The sequence below is a fragment of the Acanthopagrus latus genome, chromosome 12, assembly GCF_904848185.1.
Source record: "Acanthopagrus latus isolate v.2019 chromosome 12, fAcaLat1.1, whole genome shotgun sequence".
Lineage (NCBI taxonomy): Eukaryota > Metazoa > Chordata > Actinopteri > Spariformes > Sparidae > Acanthopagrus > Acanthopagrus latus.
The window spans coordinates 20,638,497-20,651,214 of NC_051050.1; the positions used below are offsets into that span (position 1 = coordinate 20,638,497).

General features: G+C 40.1%; 1 protein-coding gene across 11 annotated transcripts in view; it reads right to left on the reverse strand.

Moving 5' to 3' along the window:
• mast4 (microtubule associated serine/threonine kinase family member 4) overlaps positions 1–12,718 on the reverse strand; it is a 99,964-nt gene that overhangs the window by 34,253 nt on the left and 52,993 nt on the right. For 8 of the 11 annotated variants that reach the window (XM_037116414.1, XM_037116412.1, XM_037116411.1 and 5 more), the window contains exon 5: positions 6,462–6,542. The exons of 2 other annotated variants lie outside the window; for them this stretch is intronic. In XM_037116414.1, the coding sequence (XP_036972309.1) occupies positions 6,462–6,542 (81 nt within the window). Of the gene's footprint in view, positions 1–6,461; positions 6,543–8,712; positions 8,995–12,718 lie in introns of those variants that run through there. One more of the 11 variants, XM_037116419.1, reaches the window with a different exon arrangement.

The following is a 12,718-nucleotide window of genomic DNA, read 5'->3' on the forward strand; positions in this document are numbered from 1 at the left end:
GGGAGAAAAATGTTTATGCGCTGCTGTAAGATGTCCAAAAAAAAGCCACTATTTCATGTTAAGCTGTTCCGCACTATAAAATGGGTCAGGACAGGGATTAAAAATAAATATCGGTTATATGGGCTTCACCAAACCATATACAAAAACTGGGATCAAGTGGCTTAGCTGACAACCAGTGTCGACACACTCTGAATCACAAAAGCCAATGACATGTTTTTAATTCAAAGATGTTAGGAGTGTAAAGGAATTTTAAAAAGCCAAATTAAATATATAGTATGGTATGAAACCGCAACATCAAAAGCAGTACTTTGCTGAAATAAACCCAGACATTATGGACACCAACAACAACAACAACAACAATCAGTAACAGGAACATTAAAAACAATCAGCATTTCCACCTTCCAGCTGTTAATTACTGGGGACAGCATATAGGAAGGTACACATCCTGTGTGAGGAACACGAGACTGCCTCAAACAATAAACATTAAATTACCATTTGACTCACAAAGCAAATAATACACAATAGGTAAGAGGGGAACACCCAGCTTCGTATTCAGACTGGCCTCATAAAAACTGACCTACTGTAAATACAAAGAAAAACATCCCTCCCTCCTGACACTGGTCCCAAACAATACATGTCACGTCACCATGTTGGTAGAAAAATATGGTTTATACCGTAGTTAGACGTTGCGATTTATAAAGAAACACGTCGTTTGAAACAACAAACCCTATCGCAGACAAGGAAATATTTCAAACCGTTGTCATGTTACCTTTTGGAGCGGCGCAGACGTGCTCCACTGAAGAAATGTGGCATGTTAAAGTTGGACAGAACAGTCCACAGACTAGAATCTGACATTGTGTCCAAGTCATGCCAGAGGGGAAGATGTAAAGGCGGCTTCTGAAGTCCGAGTGAGGAGAAGCGACGCCTCTCAGGGTTCTGGAGGATGCGACCTCCGGAGCAGTCCTGACAAGTACTCCTACAACAGCTCTCCTTAGGTCCAAACTTCCTCTGCACAGGCACATCTGCAGCCAGCTGCGGCATAAACACACCGGCAGAGGACACGTTGTCCTCCTCTGTCCTCAAATAAAAAAGTAATCCAGGGAGGATCCTGCGAGGCACACAGCCTGTGTGATCCAGGTCAGGTGTTGACAGCCTCCACTGTTGCAGGGATGTGACACCTAATACCAGCTGACTTTTTTGTTTTTACCGTCTCACTGCGATTGTGCTCTGTATCCCAAACACTCACCCTGCTCCCTTCGCTCAACATGCTTCATATCATGTAACAGGCATCTACCACTTCACATCCTGTGAAGGGGGGGTTGTGAGACAGAGGGGTGCTGCATCATCAGCAGATGCTGCTGTGCACTCACAGCTTTCACAAACTGGCACCCCTCCAAAAGTTTGGTCGGTCAGTGTATTAAGCAGGGTCTATTTGAAATGGAAATGCTGTGTTTTTGCTTGGATTTCTTTATTTCTTATTTTTTGCTGCTGCATGCACTCTTCCCTCAGCTGTTCCTTGTGTAGTCAGACGACGTCATTCATTTGATGACGGCCTCACCTTAACTTCCTCACCTTTGATCTTTGCTGATAAGCAGCTGAACACAAATGACTACTGAAAAACACTCAGAAGTATAAGTACAATATCCAAATATTGATTGACAAATAGTTTTTTACTCTGTTACAAATGACCTTTCAGTAAACTTGATTGGAAGCACTCACTGATGCTCATCCAAGCAAAACACATTAAAACTCAAGTTTTGTCAGTCCAGTGATGAATTTGACTGTCGAGTCCTGCGTGTATGTGCAAGAATTCAGGGTCAGCTCATCACAACCACCCGTGAAGAGCCAAATGCTGTGAAGCAGCTGTCAAGGCTACAAACGAAATAATATTCCAAGATCAAATGAACCATTTGGAGCCTATCCCTAAGAGACTAACCTTAGGACCAAGCCATTGATTACTTTTATCCAATGACTATTCTCCACAGCAGAGAGCAAAGTTCAGCCCTGCAAACAAAAGCACCTCTGTTAGTGCGTGCGTGTGTGTGTGTGTGTGTGTGTGTGTGTGTGTGTGTGTGTGTGTGTGTGTGTGTGTGTGTGTGTGTGTGTGTGTATGTGTATGTGTGTGTGTGTGTGTGCCATTCTGAGTCTAAGGTCGCTGAAATCACATGATTGATGGAGTGAGGTATAGGTTTTACTTTCACAATCCAGCTTCAAGACATTAATCTTTTCTTATCGAGCTTTAAGCCAACAGAAACAGCCATCAAGCTCAAGTAAGCAAGTAAAAAGAAAGATGAATGCAACTCTCACAAGCTCTCTCTCACAGCAAGGTCTAATATATAATATTTGACACTTAATATATATATAACACTTAAAACAATGAGACTGTGATGGACATTCGTCACCATGTTCTGACATTATTTACATCAAAACCAAATGTTTAATTGAATAATTCAGTGAGAAATTAAAAGAGTAAACAATAATAAGCAGTATTTGCAGCTCTGTTGTCAACACAAATGCTCCTCTGGTTAATAACCCTCATAAAAACCTGACTGTATAACGTGGACAGAGCTTTCCTCATTTGAAAAGTGATGTCATAACTCTGCAGTATTCCCAAATACCAGCAGGGGGAGACTCCACTGGTTTCAAGAAGAACTTTGTGTATAAGCTTACGAGAAAATGATGCTACCTCTCACTTGATTCAGTACCACAAAATACTCAAATATTTTAAGCTAGAAGGATGGCAAGGTCCACCATCTATAAACAAAGTAAAACAGTATGAAATTGTGTTGTACTTTAAGGTCAGTTTGTTTATCCAGTTTGCTTATTTAGTTTAAAATCAGTCAATGAACATTATTCTCTTCTGATTAAAATTTCTCCCCAAAACTACAATGTGCACATTTAAGGTACAGATAGGTGCGAAAAAAAAATGGACAGTTATCATACTGTGTACATTTTTATATATGGTATTGACTTTTACTGTATTAATGTTGTTAAAAAAATATATACTTCAAGTTTGCATCATGTTTTATGTCTGTCAGGACAGTATTTGTTGTTTAATTATAGTAAAGTGTTTGTTTAACCAAATCAACACCAGCATTTTCATTTCAGGGTCACTGTTGCTGTTGTTGCTGTTATAATATTAATAACTGCTTGATACCGTATACCATGATACCGGGAAACCCTCATGCCACTGCAAGCCAAGCAGGGATAAAAAGACAAACAGACCACATGAACGTCTAACACCAACAGTGGTATCAGATCCCGTCCAGTTATAACAGTAACAGTGAGCAGGAGAACAGCAGAAGTATTTCACTGACTGGCTGAAAGCTTTTCTAAGGAAGTGCACAGTCAGACCTGAGGACCATCAGGATGCTGCAGATTAGTCCAATGATTTGCCAATGCGTTGCCTGGAAGGGATTCAAAAGCTCAGGAGGAGAGACAGAGGAAAACCAACAAAGGATGAACACTACCATGACTGGCACATCTCCACCGGTTCTACTTACATGTGCCTCCTCTGTAATAAAGTGTTATCAAAAGCCATTTATGTCGGTGTGTGTGCATTCCTTCAGAGTGGCTCAGTCCATCTCCCTACAGGCCGGTGTGACAGCCTTCACTCTAATTATGGCTCTGTTCTGTTTCTGCGTTCCACATTAGAAACGATGGTTCAGATGGTTCAAAGTCAAACTTGCATAGAGCAGCATGAGCTGGGAGGTCACCGGAAACATTCCCATCACAAGCACAACATTTAGGTTACTGTCCTTCTGCCCACTGGTTTCTGGCTGTTCTTAAAAATACATGACACTGGTTTGGCTTTAGTAAGATACAGTATCTTTATGTGCAAAGATGAAGATTAGCAATCTTGATAACTGTTAGCGCTTCCATAGACTAATGACACACAGGGGATAAAAGAATTCTTTGCAGCAAAGTGATCAGCACAAGCACCAACCTGTTATCATTCATAAATCCTGGGAAAGGTCAGAGTGTTCTGTGTGTATTCTGATGAGTGATATGGTTTATGGACTGTCTTATAGTTTGAGGCTATTTCTGGGCTCCTCTTTGCTTTACGAGCAGGTGGCCATGTACAGGTGCAATGCAAGTGGAGCTGTCTTGTAAACAGAGTTACGTTAACATTAACCATTTGTCAACAAAACACATTGTGTGTAAGGTATTTGCACTGCGTTCATTGAGATGAAATATAAAATTAATGAGAGTATAATAAACTGCTGTGCAGAGTTCTGACTGTTCCTTGATTGAATTTCATATCTGCAAAGCTTTAAATACATCATTTCCTTTATGGACAATCATCAGTCCCTCACTACCAACCTGTCTCATATGCAGATTAGGTTAATGCAAAGCGTGATGGTCCCACACTGCTGTATGTTAAACGCTTTCAACTACCAATAAAAACAAAAAGGATATCTTTCCAACTTAGCTATACAATGTAAAGAACTTTCACTTGCACCAGTTTATTAAAATCTACTGGACAAATAAAGTTGACTTGCCTTTATAAGATGTGAAGGATAATGCCCTCTGTACATACACATGACAGGTTAATGCTACATTCTTTGACAAGAGAAGTGCACCTCTATTCCAAACATGACACACAGCGTTGCAACATCAAACTCAGCCTATTGCTGCACCATGGAATAAAAAATTGAAATTGTCAATAAATAAAAAGAAAAACCTCACAGTAAGTTCTTGTATGGCGCTGACTCACTTTAATGCCTTCTCCACTTGACTGTCTATGAAAGCGAAGCAGAACAAGAGGAGAGCAGAGGTGACATGTGTGGGTGTTTCATGCTATTCATTGATACAGAAAATTCTTCAGCATTTCGAGTTTTGAATGAGCCGAGGGAAAAAATTCAAATTTCATTTCAACTTTTGGCAAGACCTGCCTCACAAGCAGCAGATAAAGGCAACTAAACCTGACAGAAAGCATAGACTGACTCCCTCTTCTATCAGTAAAGCATAGACATTTCTTTAGCCATGAGGCTTTCCATTGAAATCCTGCTTTTTTTTTTCTTAAGGTTTCCTCAGTTGAGTCATACATAGACTGTGTTTAAGAGACGCTGCTGCAGAAGTGAAGAACCTATAAGGGGAGATTGCACGACTACACTGAAGAAAAGTAACTTAAGTCAGTAAGAGGTTCGAGAGAGTGGAATACAATTCCAAATCACATTAAGACAAGTAAACATTTCAAACAACGGCTCATTAATACATAATGTCAGCACTTAAATGCTTTTTGTTTTCTACATGTACTGTCAATACTGGTTATTGTTCTGCACTTCACAACTCTTCTTATTCCATTTTGTCTCCTTTGTTTGTGCCCTGTTCTGTTATGCGTGTTTTGTTTGTCTCTTTGGTTTGTTGTATTGTTGTTCAGAAGGCATTTTAAAAGACCTTGGCTAGGGGATATTTTCATTGAATACACTAAACTAAACTTAAGAAAAACCTTCTGGGTTTATTTTCACTCGCTGCTCCCCTCTGCAATATCTCCCAATATATGTTACAATAGCCTACAATTCAATGCAGAGAGCAACCTTGAGACAGGTCCTTATTGTCCAGTCAAGGCTGGAAAAATAGATCAACAATTTTAGCAGGACAAGATTTGTGTAGGCTACAAACTTCTGACGACGCTCTATCAAATACTGATGCAGATTCTCAGATGCCTCGATACTGAATCTTCCACGTATGCATCAAAATGCATCTTAGAATCGAGAAATGTCGACACTTGTACATATCAGACTTCTTGTCAGGCTCTTGGTCACCTTTTATCTTTACAAACCAATGATTACATAAACACCAGTTAAGAAACAGCCACAACAAGACGTCTTCAACATTAATGACCGATTTGAACGAGAAACACCAAATGAAGATTCCATCGAACAAAAATACTTGTGAAGGCTGAAACATGACTGCAGGAGAAAACACTTTATCTCAAACTCCACTGACGCACATTAACCCCCAAAGAAATAATCTCTTCAGAGACATGAGGATAAAAGTCTTGATAAGTCTCGACCAGCACACAGATTATTAAATACTAATCACAAACTGGTTGAGATTATAAGCAATAAGCCTGGATAGGAAACCATTACCGAGGAATCTGAAACTCGCTTTCTGAATGCTCTTCATTCCTAAATGAATCAACCCAAATGGGATTCAGACAGATTGAGACCATTCTTCACTTTGATGTTTTGCAAATGCCACAAATCCTACTTAGCACATGAAAGAGGAGCATAAACCTCCAAACAGAGAGGGGCAAGATGGGGGAAGGGGTGACACTATCAACATTATATAAGCACCGTGTCCTCCTCCTTCAATGTCATCTCAATGGCAGATGATTTTAGGAGGGCAAACTGAATTCCCATTCGCTGCCTTGTGATGCATGAAGACAGGACTCAAACATGCACTAACAGGCTTTTCAAAAACAAAATATTCACGGTTAAAGAGCTCTCGCTTACCTCCAGAAATGAAAAGCGTGCAGCGGGCTGCACGGACTGCAGGGGCTAGTGGGAGTGGGGCTCAAGCTTCGGGGAGTGAGGCTGGAAGTTAAATGGAGTGTAGTGAATAGTTTGTCTTTTATCACACACACAGGACAAAAACCCCCCCATACGCCTCCACACAGCTCCGACACGTGTCCACATGAAGACAGCAGCATCATGAAGAGTAATGATCCCTGTCAGATGGGCCTAAATCATGTTTAAAAAGCAGGTTCCCAAGCAATTTGTCTGATTCTGCAGGGTTTGTTTGACATTGAGGATGTTGTTTACAGAGGTACAGATTAACCTAATTTCACATTCTTCATTTATTTTCATGTGTTCCGTTTAGAATTAGTGTGTATATCTAAAAAGACTCGCATTTTGCCAATGTGATGTCATAGATTAAGCCCTGTTTACACTGAACAGTGGCACTGCAGAGCATTAGGTCATATAGAGGTGAATAACTTTCACTGCAGTGACGCTCTAGAATACAGTTTTTAAAAGGACTGGTCTGGACTTCTTCTTTTTTTTTTTTTTTACAATATTATTCTTATTTTTAACAAATCCCATGAACAGACCAAAAAGATCCCACTACATGTAGTATCTGTGTAGCCAGATATATCTTCTTATCTTATTCTCTGTACTCAATCGCTCCATTGTGTCCTATAAACTATTAAATACAAAGCAAGGAGCCGCAGTACTGCACTGAGTGACATCTTTCTTTTCTAAGATGAACATGACCCTGCAGTTAATTTTCATCAATACTTGTTATCAAGCGATTCTGCAAATCCATCTTGCCAGGATTCAAGCGTGTAGCCAATCACACAATGGTTTAACCAATCAGCATCCTTTGAGGAACTACTGGCTGCTGCAAGCCTGGTTTAGGTGCGATGACCAGCGAGAGAACTTCATCACGTTTCCCTGACGGAGAAGATGTTTTCTGTCTTCTCCTGACTGGCTTTTTGAGAGTTTGATTTACCAGCTGACTCCGCTTTTGGTAGCATTCTCTTAAGGTTGATCGGATTGGTTGAAGTTAGCCTGTGATAGACAGTGACAGACTGTTTGTCCAATCACCCACCAAGTATACGTTCCTCCTTTAAAAAAGGTTTCTGTGAAATACACCATTTGGCATGTCAGGTTAACGTACACGATCCTAATATAATAAATACTCCCTCGCAAACCAAACATGTATTAATAGGCAGATGAAAATAGTCCCAGACAAATGCACTATTTCCTCATGTTAAAGAAAACTGCAGTGCCCAGCCATCTGAAAAATTAAAGTATATATTCGTGACCTACTTTCTGAGATTTACATCTTCAGTTGGAACGACTGTGCTTGGTGTCAAGAGCAAGAGACAAGCTTGATGAGTCAGTAAGTGTTGAGAGATGGACAAAGACGTTTTTGGTCTTGTCATGGGATTTGTTGATAATTAGAAAAACATACGAAATTACCAACCTTACTGCAGAAAACTACATACATGTTGGATAACATAGAGCAACGAGTTGTAGGTCCATGTCTCTAGTTTGTAAATGAATATTAACACAATTATCAATTAATCACCTCTTTTTTTTGAGCATTTGTCATTTGTCATTGTGACCCAAAACCTACGTAGAAGTAATGGTTTTAGAGCAAACATTCACCCGTCTAATTACGTTCTTTCTGCTGCAGGTTCTAAAGCCTCAGATGGAGGGAACCATAACAAATACCTTGTTGACCTAAATACAAAAAAATGTCTCATGTCAAACAAACAACTGAGGCTTTCACAAAAGGGGAAACCTGCCATGTAAACACACAGCCATCAGTGATTCACTGCTTTTCACCATATTGATCACATCCAACAAAATACTGCCTCATCATAGGTGTGTTATGACTGTGTGTGTGTTTCCTGCGTGTGCTCTGTGTGTGACTGTGTCACAGCAGCAGATAAAGCATGTTATGCAGTTGCGGCACTCCTTTTGCCTGACACGTTATCTGTCTGTCCATCACACACACGTGCACGAAAACACAAATGCAGAGCACACACAAACACACAGACTCACAACCACAAGTCTGCTGCTGTTGCCTAGCTGTGAGGGATTTGACATTAGACTTCCTGCTGCGGATGCTGCTGCTGCTAATGCTAACGCTGCACAGAGCTTAAAGCAACAGTGAAAGACAGCAACACATATGACACAGAGACACACACTGCGGAGGAGCTGCCACCCCGGTAGGATAACGGAGGAAAATACTCACTCTAGCGTCAGCCCTGGAATTCTCAGCCTCTCCCGCTGGGCTTTCATGGCTGAACTGTGCTCGTTTGCTCTATTGTGGTCATGATATGCATTCACACTCCCTGCCTGCCTCCCGCCCCCCCTGCACTGACAAAGAGCCAAACCCAGCCACCACAGTGCGATGAGACGGATTGGTTTTCTCTCCCCCAACAAAAAGGGAGGGGGTTAAAAAAGGGGGGCTTGTCTTCTTGTTTTGGTCTCTCCACGTTCCACCTTGAAGCTGTCAAATGAGATCCTCAGTCGCCTGCGGAGGGCATTGGAGGCAGGACAATACCCCGTCCTCCCTCCCCTAATACACGCCCCCTGCTCCTTCACATGCACATTTGTGTCCCCCACCAGCACAACCAGCACCACAATTCCCCCACCAGCTGGTGAGCTGCTACATAGCAGAAATAAATGTAATGAATTTAATCTTAATTTTGTCTGCTTGTCTAACACGCAGTCACCTTGACAGATGCTAACATAAGGCACGGGCTATACGATGCAAAGTCACCACAAGCCCAGGGATGATGTCATCTGCGAAAGAAAAACATAATGCACCACTACCTGCCAGTCCACGTCAGTCAGAGTACAGCAAGACAGAGCGCCCTCACACCTGGATTCATTTCCTCTTTATACAATAATTCATGCAAATAGAAAAATAAGGAAGAAGAAAATGCATGTTCCAGTGGAATTTGTTCATAACATCTCATAGACAAATGCACTTAGATAAGAAAGGCATACAGTATGGTGTCGGGTCTGACTGGATGGGATAAATTCATCCAAAAATAAAAAATTTAGTTATTATCTATTCGCCCTCAATCTGATGGAAAGTCAAGTTTAGTTGTCCACAAATCATTTCTAGACTTTCAAGGCATCCTCCAAGACTGAGGTAGCTTGGGAATTGTTTTAAAATGTATAAAAACAACCAGAAAAAAAGAATCAAAAACCTAAAATAGTAAAACAGTAGGCTTGGGTGATATCCCAGATTTTATATCACAATATTGTTCCACCCAAATATGACGATAGATAATGTTACTGTTTTTTAAAAATGTTATTTGTATCTTATGTATATTATATCCTGCGTCTTTACAGCTCCCTTTACAGGAACACATACAACACTTTTCAATAACTAATCTTTCATAAGAACTTTTAAATAATGTAAACATAACAGAATAGCCCTCAATATTAGGTGCAGCAATTCTGTCACTGATTCCCTTATTATACATTATATATTATACATCCTATCCAATTCAAGAGAGTCAGCCAGGTGTCAAATAACACTTATAATTTATAATCAAAAATCAAAATACAGACAGAGTAGCTGCTCTCTGGAGAAGAATCACACAGCCTTTTGATATTTCATAATGAGCAGAGATACTGCATATGATAGCAAATATTATGATATTCCATATTATCCAAAATCGGCCCAAGCCTATAAAATAGCTTGTACAGCATAATACAAATCCTTGTATCCCAAATTGTGATTTACACCTTTGATGTGTGGTTAAACTTGTGCACTCACACTCACACTCTTAGCTTAGCAGCTCCAGTGCAAAAAAGGTGGAGATAACCCCTTTTCAAATCACACATACATGAGCTGTATGTAGCCATTCTATGTTTTTTGTTGTTTTTTCACATTTTAAAACAAGTCATCATCTACTTCAGTTGATCCTTTTTTGCAGTGAAGCTTCAGAGGTGATGTGTGGACTACCAAACTTCACCTGTCTTTCTTCTGTTTAGGGGTAGATAATGAATGAATTTTCATTTTTCGGGGACTTCTCCTTTAAACCCAAAGTAATAAAGCATGATGACGCACGCACGGATTTAAAAGACCTCAGAGGCGACTGCTTATCATTAGGAAAATCACCAATGATTTTATCTACACTCATTGTCGCAGATGCTTTATTGCCAAACCTTCAAGATCCCAATAAGTCAAAATGAGTCAGTGACTCACTGGCAGGAAATAGTCTGAGGATGAACTACAGCATGACAAAAGACAACGCACTGTTGAGAAAATTACACTACAAGAAATGTGTTTACAGTGAGTCAGCTAACAGCTGTACGATGATGCTTTTGTTAAAACTGGACTGATGGGAGAGGCAAGGCATGCAGATCAGACAGACAACGCTCAGCTGCTGCCTCCCTCTCTCATCCAGTGTACCAATGAATTCTTTATTATGATGTGCATGTTTGAGGAGAAACAGTCACTTCAGACGACACCATACACAGCACTAACCACAGAACTAGAAGATGAGGCAAGCAGGAACTGGAGCAGAAGAAGAAGAAGAGTTGTATCTCGAGTAGAGCAGGTCAGAGTTGGCCACAAACTTGCAGGAAACTATACACAGCTTGATGTGCTTCCAGGCATTTCCATCTTTCATCTTTTTATCCGATTCATTTTCCAGCTTTGACTGTTATATTTGAACGTTAGAGAACAAAAGAAAAGCCAGCTATCCAAGCAGACAGTGTATAAAGCCAGTTTGGCAGAAACCTCTGACCCATGACTTCCTGTCAGTAAATGGTGCTGGACCCGGTGGCTTGAAGAAGATTTTTCCCTCTTTCTGAAAGTCAATGAGACATAACTCCAGTCTTTTCAGGGTGCTGGGGCAATGCCCTCTGCCATAAAATGTGTCTTGGAATATGCAGTGAAGTGAAGAGGATATAAAAAGAGACACACAATATATTATTACTAGAAGGGCACTTGGAGAGCTCCGTCAAGGCCAATAATCCACTCTTGTATCGTGCAAAACTGCAGCAGATATATGTCTGGGTATGCTGCATCTCGAAAACTATTAGAATAATATTAAAATATGTTTGTGTCTAGCTGAAGCCTCATAATCTCAGCAGAGTTCCAACATTTCTCCTACGTCGTCTGGTGGAGTTTAATGCAGACAGTTCACATTTGGATGTAAAAGTATAATCAGCTGCATGAAATATGTGTGTTAACATGTCGGTGCACTCGCTCTTCAAGTTGGCTTTTGAGACTTAGTAGTTGAGAATGAAATAGACAGTGGCTAATGTCTCCCCTGTTCTCCTGGTCTCTCATTAGACTTATAATCAAAGTAGTTGCAAAGTATTTAAGTAGATAATGACAGCAAATAATGTTATTGACTTATGACATGGAGAACTTGCTTGCAAATAGTTGCCATGTTAATCCATTCAGCAGATGAGGAGAAAGATTTATTTGAAGGAAAATATCTAGTGCTCAAATGTTTCTACAGCCAGAGGTGCCAAAAGTAAAGTAAACAGCAGAGTCTCTCTATGGGAATGAATGAGCATTGGGATTTATTTCTATTGTTAATTCAAAATATGGATTAGTATAGCATTAAAGTTGAAATCTATGACTAGAAAATTTGCTTCTTCTGAGCCTTTGAGTTAATCGCACAAAACATTACTTGCTCCAGTTTAACAGAGAAATTGCCAGTTGCTAAACTGAAAATAATAATATTCTTCCAGAATATAATACTTTCATTCTATTCTAAATATCCTTTACAAATTAACATTTATTCTTATTCATTCAGCTTTGTTGAAGGCTATGTACAAATGAGGTACTATTCAAGGATTGAGGAGGTCATTGCAGGGGTACAGTGAGCTTTTTTTTTTTTTTTCTCTCCTTTTAAAATCGGAGAGAGCACGTTAGGTGTCCAACTACTCTCAGGGGAGGTAGATATTCAAGCAGGTTTTTAAGGCAGAAAGAGATTCTGCAGATGAACTGTTTCACAGCTGAAGGAACACACCGATGTTCGGGTTTGGATTTCCAACCATTAAATCAATGCCAGGACAAGTTATCATTTAGTGGCTGATCACTTCAGAAAAAACATATGCTGCCAGAACCCGTTAAAAAAAAGGAAGAAGAAAATACTGTGTGTAAAAAAAAAACCTCCAGGATGACTGCAACTATAAAACTTCTGCTCAAAACTCTCATGAAAAAACAAATCTCTAACAACAACCTCATCTGCACTGATCAAGTTCATGAACTGTGGTTG